This window comes from Aegilops tauschii, chromosome 2 (assembly GCF_002575655.3).
Source record: "Aegilops tauschii subsp. strangulata cultivar AL8/78 chromosome 2, Aet v6.0, whole genome shotgun sequence".
Taxonomy (NCBI): Eukaryota; Viridiplantae; Streptophyta; class Magnoliopsida; order Poales; family Poaceae; genus Aegilops; species Aegilops tauschii.
The window spans coordinates 594,801,547-594,817,848 of record NC_053036.3 but is presented as its reverse complement, the minus strand read 5'-3'; the positions used below and the strand labels follow the sequence as shown (position 1 = coordinate 594,817,848).

Below are 16,302 nucleotides of genomic sequence, written 5' to 3'. Positions count from 1 at the left end.
GGTTGATGTAGTCGAACTTCTTCTTGTTCCGACCAATCAAGTACCGAACGTACGACACCTCCGAGTTTTGCACACGTTCATCTCGATGACGTCCCTCGAACTCTTGATCCAGCAAAGTGTTGAGGGAGAGTTCCGTCAGCACGACGGCGTGGTGACGGTGATGGTGAAGTGATCCACGCAGGGCTTCGCCTAAGCACTACGTGAATATGACCGGAGGCGTAAACTATGAAGCCCTTTGTGGCTGGTGTGTTTCCCCTCTTGGCCCATAAGGCCCATATCTTTTGCCGGGGGTGCCTGGAAGCCCTTCCGGTGACCCGATAAGTACCCGGTGCTTCCCGAAACACTTCCGTTGTCCGAATACCATCGTCCTATATATGAATATTTACCTGTCAACCATTTAGAGACTCCTCGTCATGTCCGTGATCTCATCCGGGACTCCGAACAACATTCGGTCACCAAATCACATAACTCATATAACAAATCGTCATCGAACGTTAAGCGTGTGGACCCTACGGGTTCGAGAACTATGTAGACATGACTGAGACACCTCTCCGGTCAATAACCGATAGCGGAACCTGGATGCTCGTATTGGCTCCTACATATTCTACGAAGATCTTTATCGGTCGAACCGTAATGACAACATACGTTATTCCCTTTGTCATCGGTATGTTACTTGCCCGAGATTCGATCGCCGGTATCTTCATGCCTAGTTCAATTTCGTTACCGGCAAGTCTCTCTACTCGTTCTGTAATACATCATCCCGCAACTAACTCATTAGTCACGTTGCTTGCAAGGCTTCTTGATGTGTATTACCGAGAGGGCCCGGAGATACCTCCCCGATACTCGGAGTGCCTAATCCTAATCTCGATCTATGCCAACCCAACAAACACCTTCGGAGATACCTGTAGAGCATCTTTATAATCACCCAGTTACGTTGTAACGTTTGGTAGCACACAAGGTATTCCTCTGGTATCCGGGAGTTGCATAATCTCATAGTCAAAGGAATATGTATATGACACGAAGAAAGTAATAGCAATAAAACTGAACGATCAATATGCTAAGCTAAAGGATGGGTCTTGTCCATCACATCATTCTCCTAATGATGTGATCCCGTTCATCAAATGACAACACATGTCTATGGATAGGAAACTTAACCATCTTTGATTAACGAGCTAGTCTAGTAGAGGCTTACTAGGGACACTGTGTTTTGTCTATGTATCCACACATGTATCAAGTTTCCAGTTAATACAATTCTAGCATGAATAATAAACATTTATCATGAAATAAGGAAATATAAAATAACAACTTTATTATTGCCTCTAGGGCATATTTCCTTCATGGTTGGCATAGATCGAGATTAGGATTTGTCACTCCGAGTATCGGAGACGTATCTCTGGGCCCTCTCGGTAATGCACATCATAATAAGCCTTGCAAGCAATGTGACTAATGAGTTAGTTGCGAGATGATGCATTACAGAACGAGTAAAGAGACTTACCGGTAACGAGATTGAACTAGGTATGAAGATACCGACGATCGAATCTCGCGCAAGTAACATACCGATGACAAAGGGAATAACGTATGTTGTCATAACGGTTCGACCGATAAAGATCTTCATAGAATATGTGGGAGACAATATGAGCATCCAGATTCCGCTATTGGTTATTGACCGGAGAGGTGTCGCGGTCATGTCTACATAGTTCTCGAACCCGTAGGGTCCGCACGCTTAATGTTCGATGACGATTTGTATTATATGAGTTTTGTGATTTGGTGACCGAATGTTGTTCGGAGTCCCGGATGAGATCACGGACATGACGAGGAGTCTTGAAATGGTCGAGAGGTAAAGATTGATATATTGGATGATAGTATTCGGACACCGGAAGTGTTCCGGAGTGTATCGGGTACATATCGGAATACCGGGGGGGTTACCGGAACCCCCGGGGGAAGATATGGGTCATATGGGCCATAGGAGGGAGGAACACCAGCCCACAAAGGGGTGGCGCCCCCCCCCCCCACAAGGGAGGAGTCCGAATTGGACTAGGGGAGGGGGCGGCGCCCCCCTTTCCTTCTCCTCCTCCCTCTCCTTTCCCCTTTTCCCCTCCGATAAAAGGAAGGGGGGCGAATCCTACTAGGAGCCCAAGTAGGACTCCTCCTACTTGGGGCGCGCCTAGGGCTGGCCTCCTCCCCTCTCCCTCCTTTATATACGGGGGTGGGGGGCGCCTCTAACACACATCAATTGTTCCAAGCCGTGTGCGGCGCCCCCCCTTCATAGTTTACGCTTCCAGTCATATTCACGTTGCTTAGGCGAAGCCCTGCGCGGATAACTTCACCATCACCGTCACCACGCCGTCGTGCTGACGGAACTCTCCCTCGACACTTTCTTGGATCAAGAGTTCGAGGGACGTCATCGAGCAGAACGTGTGCAGAACTCGGAGGTATGTGATGTCATCTACTTTACCTAGATAGTGAGGAGTACTTAGAGCAGTAATATGCATATGTTACTAGTCTATGTTACTACCTCTATAGTGGGGAGTAACATATGTATAGTGTTAGGCTAGTCATAATGGGTAGTAACTTAGACTACTAACATGCATATGTTACTAGTCTATGTTACTACCATCATAAGTGTAATGTCATGTAAGCCTTCATTTATTATGTTGTAGACTCATTTTGCATTGGGGTGAGTTATGTTACGGTAACATATTATGTTACCACAAGCACCACTCTCCTCATTAATTCAATGCCACATAAGCATATATGTCTTGGGGTGCGTTATGTTACTACCTAAGTTACTCCCACTATGGCTAGCCTTATGCAACACTTCATTTATTAGGTTATAGATTCATCTTGTCTTGGTATGTGACATTACTCATAGTGTGAGTAACATATTATGTTACCACATGCCTCTCTTTCCTCATTAATTACTTGCCACATCAGTTATTTTGTCTTAGATATGTGTGATATTATCACTTATGTTACTCCCACCACGCGAAGAGTACAATAACCATATAATTCACGCATGGTTTGGCACCTGTTTTTTTTTAAGTGACATGTTTTTTTTCCTGCAAGTCATTTCACAAGGCGTAAATAATTCTCGAACCGTGGAGGTCACTGCTTCTTAAATTAGGCTGATTAGCTGACACGATGCTTTTGAGAGTAAGATAGCAGGCTAACATTGTAATCGCAAAGCCTCGAATTGCGGTCAGCCCGGAGTGAGGCTTTGCGACCAGAACTCCAGGAATTGAAGAGCATCCATTCTGACGAAGCAGATTCCACCTCAACACACTTCACATGAAATCTCATCTCATTTCCTTGTGGGCACGAGGTTAAGGAAACTCAACACGGTGATCCGTTTCCTGTAAAATGGACAGGAACAGAGACATACGTATATACGTATAAATGGAAACCAAGCGTTGTAGGAATCCAAACCCCACGCCGAGACGAGCAGCAGGCAAAATTTTACTAACAGGAGATGCCAACACAAATAAGTCTAAACCATATCTGTTCTATTGGAAATTTCAAACGGTGATATACAGCAATTCCACTAACAGCACGCTAGGTATGAACAACCACGCAGGGATTTACAAACCCCGTTATCTTGCACCGGAGCGTCGAACCTTTCTCCCGATAAAAGGGGGAGCAGGCGCAACAGCCAGTCTGGTGCCCATGACAAGGGAAATCACAGCTGGGAACAAGGGGAAAAGAAGAAGAAAGAACGAAAACTTTTCCTCTAGGGCAGACATGTACAGCTTGGGAGGAAAACACATGATGGCCTAGGCCGGAGATCACAAGACTGTATTGATGTGCAATGCCTTCAACAGTGAGGTGGCCATTTGTTTGACCAGCACTTGTTGACCGCCGCGTTGCCCATCCCTGCGCTCTTCGATGAGGTTTTGTAGCTTTTGGGGAAGGTCGTTCTCCACTATAAGCTGCTTTGGTCGAGGGTGGTGCTCATAGACAACCTGGAAATTTGTAACATAGTCAGATATTACTTCTCACGTTGTACATAACAGCATGGAACACGTTTTACTTGACATGTAGAATCACTGAATCATGAGAAAAGAGTGAACAGCAAACCTTTATTAGTTTCAGCAGAGTCAAACGAGCAATAGCTTCTCGATGGTCAAGTCTTGCAATAAGCAATGTCGTCAAACCATTGGTGGCTATTGCAGTATTTATCCGAGATGATTTCCTGCAATTACATTGCACACCATTGCATCTATCAATATAATCTGTGTCATTATAGAAGAGATAACATCAAACAGGAAAGGCTGCCCTCTGTTCTTACGTGATTATTTTGAGGAAAGCATCGAGTATATGAACAAAATATTGTTCAGGGCAGTCTTCGAAAAATTTCACCAACTTCTGAATGGCCTCTTTCTTCAACAAGGCTTGCTCTACTTTTCTGTGATCATTGTCATGAGCCAAACAAACAGCAATGGAATCCAAAGCTGTACATGCCCATGCATCATCCTCTAACAGGTCCAAGTACACATCCAGGCCTCCATGAGCTCTCAACTGCTCCCTAGAGTTGCGAGAAGCATGAGCCATATCACAAAGCAGAGGCAATGCATACTGCCTTAGCGGCGAGTCTGACATGACAAAATTCATCAAGTGAGGGATGATCCCATTTTCAGCTGCTTGTTCCTGTCTTCTTTTATTGATCTTACAAAGGTTGAACAGCGCATTGAGGACCTAAATGCAGACAGGACAAGGCTGTTATGATGTGCATGTTAGAGTTCCCATATAACAATGCACAAAAACTTGCAAAAGAAGGATAATTACATACTTCTCCTGTTTCAGTCCCCAAACATAATGATTTTGTTCCATTCAAATTATGTACTCCCCCCACCCCCCATGCGTGTAGGCATTATAAGGCATTAAGATATTACAGACATCATCACTCTGTTATGTTAATTATCTTACAGAATAATCAGGTATGATTGCAGGATAGCAACTAAGCATAATCAAGGTACTTCTCCTAGGCGTAATCCCACAACACCCTGTGACTCAGGGGCAAAACTTCAGCTCCCAACTATAATAGGGCATACTCATTTTAAATGAAACTAAGCAAAAAATATAGAGGGTGAATAAAACATGATGAAAACACATATTAGATAGGCCACAACTATAAGAGTGAGCATTTTGAATTTCATGCAAAGCAGCACGGAATAAGCACAACCTATCTGGCAATCTTTTTGGCAAACTAAGAAGTTTAAGCCACCCACCTCGCTATGTATTTGAAAAACTAGAGGTCCATCACGAAGTTCGAGAATTGGTATCAAATGCTTGATAGCATCTGTGCGTTGAAGTGTCTCTAGACAATTAGGATCACCAGACAAATGATTAATGCACCTAAGAATCTGCAGAAAAAGAGATATCATTCCACAGCAGGAACAGAAAACATAAACAAATCAGTCACCTGAAAAATTAGCTAGCAGAAACAATTTGTAAAAGGCTTCAAGCTTTACCTTCAGAAGAATAGGAGATTCTATCTTATTGAACATCTGGAAAAGCCGTGCGAGAAGGCTTTGGCTAGACATGAGAGATTTTACAACAGTGTCTGCTTGTGCAAACTCCAAAAGAAGATCTGCCACTTTCTCAAGATACTCGCGTGCAACATCAGCACTCATAGAAACCATTTGAGCTAATAGACCAGATGATGTTGTACTTCCTGGCATTCTTGCATTGAGCACTCCTGATCCAGATAACACGCCAGATGCTGTTTGTGATGCTGCTCCGGATGTTGATGTTCCCTCATTGGAAGCTGTTGGACCATACTTCATACTTGGAGCCCTATTTGAAGCTTTCATATTAGAATCAAGGTTACCATTCTCTCTTCCCTGTCTAGAGACCTCTGCACGAAATTGGAAGAGCAATTAGTGAACAAAGAAAGGTTTTACTGTCACAATAAACCCCTTCACTCTAGGTAACACAGTATTTAATAGTGTAAATTAATTATCACACCAAGCTCTGCACAGTTAATGCAAGGTGCCCAATGGATAGAGGAGGGTGAGCAGGGCAGTGACAACTGATCTTGCCCTGATCTGATTGTCTTGGTTAGAATTACTGTAACTCTGGACGGTCCTCCCATTCCTCATTATGGTTACATTTGCATTTTAACTATCATGCTCGTTCATTTTTGCTATCTGTATTCCGCCTCTTTGTAATTCATTAATGACAGCCAGGCTAGGTACAAAGTTGCAGTAGAACCAGCTTGTCCCAAAACTGCTCACTACTGAGCATCACCAGCTATGGTAACATCTCGAAGCTAGATGGTGTCTTGTGGATTGTAGTCTGTGGATTTTGCAAATGATGCGAGGTAACCAAAAGGAAAATAAATAAAGGTAAAGCGGAAAAAAAAACTGACAAAAAACAAGATTCTACCAAACATTCAGGAAACCTTGAGGGTCCTATAGCCTATGGCGCCACCACCTCCCTCTTTTACGATCTCATCCATAAACCCCGTGAACCCAAACACTAGCCCCATTCCCCACCAACCAACGGATGTTTTTTGGGTAAAAAATTAACGAGCATTGGGGAGAGCTAGAAGCAGACAAGTAACAAAGTCATGAGGTAGGAGCGAAAGGCAAAGTAGTAGCGGAGCCGCATGATAAGGATATTTCCAAAAAAAAGATTGATGGAGAAGGAAAAGAGAGAATGTACAAAAAAGTGTTTGTCATCTCATAGTAAAACTATTGGGATGGGGAAATTATTGAGAAGAGAAGACTCAGAGATGAATAATAATCTGTACACGTGATGGGAACATAGCAGAATGCAGACTGATTACTAGTATTCTATGTACTAAAATAAAGAACTGGAATTAAGTAGCGTACCAGCAAATTCTGCCATTAGCAAGTCAAGTTCACCGTTTGTTTTCCTCTCTACTGAAGCATGTAACAGTGGCAAAATACTCTCATGCCTTTCTAGTCCAGACATGTGACGGGCATAATCAAGTTGTCCAGATACATGACGAGAGGGAGGTTCTTTCTCCAATAAACTCAGTAGAGGCCGGATTTGATCATTCTGACCACTACTATGTCCATTTGATACTAATTCTATATGCTTGGGAGATCTGTCTGTTGATGACCTTCCTCCAGAAACACTAAGCCGCTGTGGCCTTACCAGGTCATTATCATTTCTCTCCATGTGACCAGCGGCAGATATATCATTGAACCTGGGAGATGCTGAAGGATCCAATAAGATATGGTGCTTATCAGCATCTGCTTGTAACGACTGCATGGAGCCAGATGAATGGTAATGATCCAGCCTTACTTTAGAACTTTCTAGCATCGGCACATCTAGCTGACCAGATTTTAGACGGGGGGTGGAACCATTCTGTGTTACTGAAGCACCTGACCCTGAGATGGAAGCAAATCGTGTTGCTTCATTCAAGCTATGAAGAGTATTAACTAGCCTGAGAAGTATCCCATTCTTTGCTGCTATACGACAGAAGTCATTTCTCGGCGTTGAATGCTGAAGCTTGAAGACCTGCCAGATGCCATCAATTGCAAGATGAACCATTTCCCTGCTAATTTACAATAAACTTATCAGAAACAAGCATCTAGTAAATCTAAAGGAATTGTTTAAGACAAAAATGTACAAACTTACCTAAATTTTGCATAGTCAGGCTCCAAAAAACTCACCAAAACAGGTATACCTTGGCATGCAATGAACATTTGCAACGTCAAGGTGCTGGAGACGGAAAACTGATAATTAGCGCCGGCTTGCGTTTAAATACAGTTAGACACCATGAACCATGACAGAAAATAAACCTGGCCTGGCAAAGCTGCTGCAGAAAAAAAGATGCTTGCATCCGGACTTCCTTTGCACGATCTGGCACGGCAAAATTCATCACCACTGGTATCTGCAAACAAACTTTACAATATCAATTATCCATTCCACGTTGTCAATAGAATTTAGAGATCATGAATTTCTATAGAAGTGGAACCGAAGCCTCACTAGGCCAACAAGACAGGCATTTTCCAGGAAGGCCGTATTATCTTTTACAATGTAGTTGATGAGTTGCAGAACAGAACATATAATCTGCAGAAAATAAACAGCCAACTTCTCAGTGTAAAGACCAGCAGAAAAAACTTCATGAAAGTAAAGTAAAAATTCATACACGGTTTTTTGGAAGTTCAAGAAGTTCCATCAACGGAAGGAAACCATTCTGTGACACATAAATCTGTTTTTGCTCAGGCCGGTGACTGAAGAATAACATAAGCTTTTGGCATGCTGACAATATTACTTCTTCACTTTCGCCGGGCTTCAGCTGTGCTACTATTTTGCTGTATTCCACAGACTGTAAATATAAGCAACAAAAGTACTTCATGGTCAGGACAGAATAATAATTACAAATGTATCATAAACAACGTGATAAAAAGTACTGTGACATTGCATTTAAAAGTTAAAATAACTTGAAAAACAACATTTCTAAATAAAGGACATCTAATGTGGCATGTGAATTTGCAACCGAGCAGTTGATAACAGCCAAGGAGCAAAATAAACTAATGTTACCTCTCAAATACTACTGAAGCTGGATGCTTTACCATAACATGTAATATTTACAAAATAGAATGGTTTAACAAGACTGTTGCCACACAATTAAAATGCTCAAAATGAATAAATGCAGGTATCTGTTGCCAAATAGATCACAGCTCCAGCAGATGGCAGACCTGTAAAGGGAAAAGGTTCTCTCCTGGAATGTTGTCGTGAAATTCCTGTAAAAAGTATTTAGTGATAATATCGTCAGAGCTACAGTCATCGGAATTTCATCTATTTTTCTACATTATCAAAGAAGGGAAAGTAGAACACATAGTGGGGAGAGCAATACCTCAAATAATTCAAGAAGTTTCCCGCCATTCATGGGCACATTGTCATTTCCCTTCTGCTTCTGTGACACCATCCTATCCCTGAGCTCTTGAGCGGTAGTAGATGTTGAAGCTTCAGCCCCATTATCTCCTCGCTTGTCAATTGGGAATAAATCCTCCAAGGAGGCATCTCCAGGTGTATCACTGAATCTACTCAGTCCATTAGCTCCCTCGGCAACTAAAGGTTTTGTCTCCTGTAAAGACATGATATACATGAATATCATAAAGAATAGGTATCTGCATTCTTGAACAAGAAAGCATAAGATTTTTTTTTCTGTGTGCAAGGACAATTGCTGTACGGGAAGTTCTCACCTCTAGAAAGGCAACATTCTGTCTCCCAGCCTGGAAGGAGAAAGCATCATCATCCTCAAAACTCGAAGGGTCTTTACTTTCAGGATCTAAATTTTTGCTGTCACCATTTTTTGATTCTTGGCTGCTCCTAGCTACCTTAGTTGGCAGAACATCTTGCGAAGGTTCATGTTTTATATTGCCATTTAAATCAGTAACTCCAGGAGATGATTCCAATGATAGCTTTTCATGGAAAACTAATGTAGGATCTTTAGTGAGAACCACATTATCTTTCATAAGTTCCACATTGTTTGAAATATTGCTCTCTGCAGGTTTTCCATCATGAAGCTCGTCAGGTTTACCTTGTCCCGCAGATACAGAAACCAGTTCTTTTGTTCCATCCTCCTAGGACCAGATTATAGTTACAGATAAATAAAAGTTTAATATACTGAGATCATCATAATCTTGTGGGTCCAGCACAAGAATTTGGACTGATTCCATTCAATGAAATGAAAAAAAAAACCCTGAAAAGCTCACCTGTTCAACGTCAGAAGCAACAGGTGCTTGTGTATCTCCTGATGGACCAGAAAACCCAGCATGATTATCGCTACTTGGGACTTCAACATCCATGTCAATATGCCTTATTATACAAACAAATTATAAACTCCTTTAGTAGCCTATCAATCAAAGTCACTTTTGGGAGACAGTTAAAGCAATGTTGGCAGCAGTTCTGTGGACAGTTAATCTGTCGAGATTTACAGATTATTAAAATTATACATTTGCAGGATTTAATCACTGCATGAGCATGAGAAAATCCACGAAAAGTAACAAAAATCAGAATATGAGCATGGAACACACATATTAAGAAAATAAGAGTTAAAAAGGCACAAGCTGCGTATGCTTCTTAACAAATCACCAGCTTTGAACAGATATAGGCAAAAACAAAATAGAATATTCATATTTTGAAGGCAGAGAATTTTACTATTTGAAGTTTCAACAGCAGGAAAAAGTTCAAAACATATCGGTTCAGGCACTGAAAGAACAGAAGCAAACATCTCTTGTGAGGAAGTTGCATCCAAAACAAAATCAAATAGTCCTGCAAGTTAACCACTGGGAAGTTCATCACATCCCAGTCACTAAACACATAATAATACAACTACCGTGAAATATTTTTCATGAATGTAGTGATGCTTGAAAATTGACAAGTACAGGTTAAGTCTGAAGACCAACTAAATTGAGTGACTGAAAAAGGTCAAACTCTGGGGCTATCAGGTGATTTCACGATGGTTTATTTTTCTAGCGAGTATTTGTTGATTCATCTACTATTTACTGTCATAATAACAATAGAAAGAATGATCTCATAAATCTGAACTACCTCGGATTAGTCTGTCGGGGAGATGACGAGGCCCGTCTCGAGTTCTGCAACCATGGGTGCATCAACAATGTCTTTGCATCAGGCCGTTGTATTGAATCCTACAAGTGCTTCTTGAAGTCAGAACAGCAAAGAATTATAGGAAGAATAAAACGAGTCTTCTAAAAGTAGAAAGGACAAATAACAAGGAACCTTTTGAAAACATTGCCGGAGAAAATCAGTAATCTCAGGAGAGAATCCTTCCGGTATTGGTGGTTGCACATCCTGCATTACATGGGTACAAGAAATTTTATGTAACGTGCAAATGAACAGTACTGTTGGAGATGTGGGAAGAGAGGTGAAACATTTGCAGGTAATCAACCTGAACAATGCGAAACAGTGCAGGCATGGGCTGCAGTTCATAATATGGTGGGGAACAAGTGAGTAGTTCAATAACTGTGCAACCAACACTCCAGATATCTGACGCGGCACAAACACCAGACATTTCAATAACCTAATGCAGACAAGAAATGATGAAGGCAAGTCAAATTATCATGATAATACAATATACTCCCTCCGTCCCAAAATATAAAACCAAGTGTCAAAAATGATCTTACATTTTGGGACGGAGGGAGTAATATTTTGATAGCAAGAAATTCAAGTCTATTAGAACATCAATCCACAGTTATAAATGTTATGTACTAGCATCTTGAGAGAGTAAATACTGTCAAAAGTTTGCAGATTCGATTAATTTTGGCTGCTAAAATTGCTGTGATGCTATCATATCAGCGGTATGGATTATCAGTTACAATATTCCGGATGCTAACAGTAATATGTGAAATTTAGGATTTTTATCACCTAAATTGTCCTGGAGCAGGTCTGGTGGTCGGTGGATAAAGTTTTATTTTCTAATCGCGCGTTTACTGGTTCTATTGGCATGTAGTGTCAAAATTGTCCCATCGTGTATCTTTTTGGAAATGTATGCCACACAAGTCATCAGCCACACTGGCATAATTAAGTTCCTTGACCTTGTAGTCTACGTTCAAGAAAACGCTTCCAAGACAAAGAAAAATGATGAATAGCAAATTTATACGGATACTTCTCTGGGCAAATGGTCTGTTTCCCCTCAAGTGATAATACAAGCTGATGAACTGATATTAAACTGATGATTGTATTATTTGTAGCAATGCTTCAAATTTGATGTTCAGTGAGTCGGAGAGTCCAATTGAACAGGTTACAGAGCAACTCCTTTAAGACAATTAAAAGTAAAAGACAAACAAGAGGAAGTTGAGAAACTAATCCAGTATGTCAGTGCACCTAACAAATAGTTCAGCAGGAACAAGAAAAATGGAAAGAATTAGCAACCTCGGGGGCCATCCAGTATGGGGTTCCAACCACTGAGTGTGTGTTGACATCAGCTTCAGTTAATTTAGTAGCAACTCCAAAATCAGCAAGTTTAACAAGGCCCTAAACAAGATAACAAAGAAAAATGAGAGCATGTGCAGGAAGAAGTGTAACATGATTCCAGAAAAATCAAACTTCTAATGCCCTTGGTTGTGTGTCATAGTAAGTGTGGAATTCAAGTTTAGCCATGGGCTACATCAACCATATTAAATATTCTCATATGAAATATTAGTAGCTAACTAGCTACCCACTCCATTTCACAATATAGTATTATATCTAGGGAGGAAAGTATGGTTCAATTACAGGAAATATATTACTCAAGTTTGGGCATTCTAGGTATGTGTGTAACATACTCTCCACATCAAGAAAACAATGTTATAGGTTCACAATATACTGAAACGTAGCCTGAAAATGTTGAATTTGTCCTCTTTTACTATTTACTATCCAAAGCATCACGAGCAGACAATTGTATCAACTACCGTTAAATGCTACATTTGTAGTTCTCTCTTCCAGAAAAAACTGCCAGGTTGCCCATGTCAGCCATTCTACTTTCCTGTGTGTCTATTTATTTACTTATTAACAGAAAGCTTATTCACAAGATAAATTTTGAACATAATATTCAGAATAGCCTTTTCAACACTGTTATAAGACCCATCTTACTTCTCTAAATTCTCATTATTAGAAATCAAAAGTCAAAACAAAGAACCATGTGCAAATATGCAAGTGATAAGAGCCATTTACCTCTTTAGTTGTCAATATATTTGCACCCTTGATATCTCTATGTATGACACCTTGCTCATGCAGATAGACAAGACCCTCCAACACCTGGTCACAATAGTAAAAGTTGGAAACAGACATAGCAAGAAAATGGGAAGTCACAGTAATCATTATATAATATATTTCACCTGAGCAATGTAGACGGCTGCTAATGATTCAGGAAATGGTCCAAATTTGTTTGGCTTGATAATATTGGCTAGTGAACCATTCTCCACATATCTGCAGTTATTATACAGCTATCAGAACTTTTCCATGCTAAAATGCGATGCATGTACTTTGTACCAAGACATGACAGTGAGGACACAGGATTTCTTACTCCAGAATGATATGAAGATGGCTATTTGTCTTCAATGATCCAAGATACTTCACAATATTTTTGTGATTGAGATTCTGCATAAATTAGCAAAACCAGGAGTCGAAAGCAACATGATCATGTGCATCCAGAGTAGGAGGGGCGAATTAGATGTTCAAAAGTAAAGGTCATTCTAATTATGGGTACGATAATAGTGATTAGAAAAGGCATAGTATCTATATTAAAAATGAAGGTTCTTCATAACCGACTGAGTGTACAAAAATAAGCACACTTTTTTTTAAAGAAGTCAACTGAGGGGAGGATGCCCCTCAGGATTCTTAATTATAAATTTGCCACACAGGACTATAATTATGCAAAATGATAACAAAAAAGTTACATAAATAGGAAATCTGGAGAAAATGCAACACAGATAAGGAATGGGTTTAATTGTTTTACTGAATCCAGATGCGATAAGTACATAAAGAAAATGCTGTCAGACTTACTTTCAGTAGATCAATTTCTTGCTGAATCGGCCACACCACCCACGAGAACAGTTATTAAACCGTACACAAAAGATAATTAGTTAGAACCCCGTATTACAATGATACAAAACACAATGTAGAAAATGACGATATTCCAACAGAATCGTTCAAACGTTGAAAATCTGAATAAAGGGACAGACAAATCTGATGAGTTGATACAAAATATGTCATCATGTTGATACAACAATAATCAAGAATTTTTCTCTAAAAAAACAAGAATAAAGAATGTGAAACATATAACTTTAGGGAACCGGGTGTTCTAAATAGCAGTAAGCAGTTAACTAGCAGTCACCCCACCTTGCAGCAATAGTGTAGTATATGACCCTCTAGACAGCATTGAGCGCAGTTAAATAAATTTAACAAAGAGATGGTCTGTGTAGTGTGTACAATGGCATGCATTACAAGCTAATTACTACTCCTCTGCAAACTAATATAAGACCGTTTAGGTCACCCGTTTAGATCCAAACGGTCTTATATTAGTTTGCAGAGGGAGTAACATTTAAAGACTCGTTTCACTATAAGAGTACCAAACTACCAAATAGTATATAATGCAGTGTTAGCAAAACAAAATCTATTATTTGAGTGACTGAGGCTTCCAAGATGTAAGCACCAACATCAACTCCATGCACTAAACCTATATGTGCGCCAAGTAACAAAAGGAAAGGATAGAGTGCACCATTAGTGTCATTCCACATTTCCACTTTCACAAAAGTGTAACACTAACAGCTTAATGTTCTAAACTTTAATCTCAGGGATAACTAAGAGTGGATATTGCTACATAAATTATATAAACTATTCATCTTTTCGACCCTAACCCTTATATAGCCTTCAACAGATGGGCCACATACTGGCCCAGAATAAAAATATCAATACAACTAACTATTTTTCTATTTAGATTTTCCAGCCCCTAAACCCAGACACACACAAAAATTGTAAGGATTCAAGAGCTCCTATGGTACAAGGATGCGTACAAGCATGAATACTTTGTAACAATTAAGAAATTAAATGTTATTCCAATGAACAATTTAAAGGAATTTACCGATATCATATCCAGAGTTCGCGCGGGAGGGGGGGGGGGGTATTTGTCGCATGCATTTTCTGTGGAATCACACCAATCACATAAATACTAGCGCGGCAGCTGCTGACGGCACTTGATCACGTCAGCTCTCATGTTTCTTCCCCAGATTTATGTGTCGAAAAGAGAGCTTACGAGCTCCACATGACGACCACACCCGACAACATACCACATAATTAAATCATGATGTCCAAGTATATTGCCCTAGTATGTGTGCCAATTATTACAAGTCCCGACAAGTTAAAAAGGAAGCTCGCCAAGGACTCCGATAAGCTAGCTTAGCGGTGCCCTAGGATTTAGTTCCATGTCACGCTACCGAACAAAGCAGCGAAACCGACAACAAGCTGCATTACTCTAGCTTCCAGTCTCGTCTTAGCGCTGTTCTCGGTCGATGACGTACATTTCTCATCTCCTGAGAACCGCATTTCATGCAATTACACGCATTTTGCCACTCGGAACTCATATACGTCATATAACACCCAAAAAAAAAATTCTCACCATGATAATATTGAGATCCTCCTGCGGGATGTTCTCCAGCGAGACCTGCTTGATGGCCACGAAGTCGCCATTCTCCAGGTCAAGCCCCTTGTAGACGCGCCCGTACGCGCCCTTCCCTATCTCGTCCCCCAGCATCTGCAACCCGCCGACGCACACACATACACAAACACAGACACAGTGAGTGAGAGAGCCATTCCCCAAACAATTCGCTGGCGCAAAGCACCAATTCCGCCGGATCCGAGGCGGGCGGGGAGCGCGGGAGGCCTCACGTATTTGTTGCCGAGCGTCTTGGATTTCGGGTTGTGCTGCCGGGACGCCATCTCGTCCCTCCTCCTCGGAGATTCGGCCCCTCCGCGGCCCGGGGCGCCGCCGGCTGCGGCGGGGACGGGCGGATCGGCGGTCACCGGCGACGAAGATTCCCCTCCGGCGAGCTCGAGGCGAGGGCCATTTAGGTTTAGGGTTTGGGTGCGAATGGAATTGGGAGTCTGCAGGGGGAGGAGGAGCAGCAGGAGGAAGAGGACGAAGGCGACGAGGGCGAGGGGGGGGAGGGGCTTCTCCGTAATTAAAAAAAATACTAAATAAAAGTATTTTGTGCAGGCGGGGGAATGGAAAGTAACGGAAATGAGGAGGGCGAAGCTTTTATAGTGGAGGTGTACCTTTTTGGAGTGTGCGGAAGCCAACGAGGATACTGGGTGGATAACGGAGGAGCTCCACTGTCAATTAGCTGTCTCCGACTAGCGTCTGCGGTGGTGTGCGTCATTCATTCCGGCCGGGGGGCCCTCGGTCGACCTCCTTTTCTCACGAAAATGTCACAAGTCTTTGTCTAACTTTGCTTCGCTGCCTCCGTAGTTTCTATCTACTCCTTTCCGTCCGGGTTTATTAGGCCAGTGAATAAGAGTGCCGAAAGTTTTATCTTTTTTTTCTCTTCCGTGAAGAATTATGGGTCATCGAAACTTCAATTCCCTCTCCTTTCCGTTTCCGGCCGTCGTGAGGCGGAGGGGAGGGGATCCTCTTCTCTCATCATTTTGTACGGTAGGTTTTGAATCAAGGCGACAACGCTTCGATGGTGATGTTGATGTCATCTCTATTAAAAGTCATTCGCCTTCAATCATATCTTGGTAACCCTTGGTGCAGCGTCTCTGAGGAGCCCTGGAGTTTTGGTCCTCGTTGTTCTTCACAAAAAGAACAACAGGTTGGCATATGTG

At 41.5% G+C, this 16,302-nt stretch overlaps 1 protein-coding gene across 2 annotated transcripts; it reads right to left on the bottom strand.

Annotated features, from left to right (window-relative positions):
* Positions 1-3,482: 3,482 nt before the first annotated feature.
* LOC109752214 (MAP3K epsilon protein kinase 1) lies at positions 3,483-15,723 on the bottom strand. 2 transcript variants are annotated; one of them, XM_020311119.4, is made up of 24 exons: positions 15,367-15,723; positions 15,098-15,232; positions 13,486-13,506; positions 13,007-13,080; positions 12,819-12,909; positions 12,655-12,738; positions 11,875-11,976; positions 10,892-11,023; positions 10,723-10,794; positions 10,534-10,631; positions 9,696-9,798; positions 9,183-9,563; positions 8,834-9,064; positions 8,676-8,720; positions 8,123-8,302; positions 7,960-8,043; positions 7,773-7,864; positions 7,609-7,692; positions 6,834-7,528; positions 5,469-5,854; positions 5,226-5,360; positions 4,286-4,692; positions 4,075-4,189; positions 3,483-3,959 (listed from the first exon to the last, which is right to left on the bottom strand). In XM_020311119.4, exons 1-24 carry the CDS (start codon positions 15,415-15,417, stop codon positions 3,783-3,785), a joined length of 3,975 nt encoding a protein of 1,324 aa, XP_020166708.1. In that variant the 5' UTR covers positions 15,418-15,723; the 3' UTR covers positions 3,483-3,782. The 2 variants fall into 2 exon arrangements, with proteins under 2 accessions (XP_020166708.1, XP_020166709.1); XM_020311120.4 differs by having other exon boundaries at positions 6,834-7,525.
* Between the last annotated feature and the right edge of the window lie 579 nt (positions 15,724-16,302).

Bases quoted from the DNA above. Each gene is read 5' to 3' on its own strand.
- LOC109752214 (XM_020311119.4), bottom strand. From the start codon at position 15,417: ATGGCGTCCCGGCAGCACAACCCGAAATCCAAGACGCTCGGCAACAAA. The intron at 10,795-10,891 runs GTTGATTACCTG...CATGTAATGCAG, and splicing joins CACTGTTTCGCATTGTTCAG to GATGTGCAACCACCAATACC. The intron at 5,361-5,468 runs GTAAAGCTTGAA...CTTTTTCTGCAG, and splicing joins AATCTCCTATTCTTCTGAAG to ATTCTTAGGTGCATTAATCA.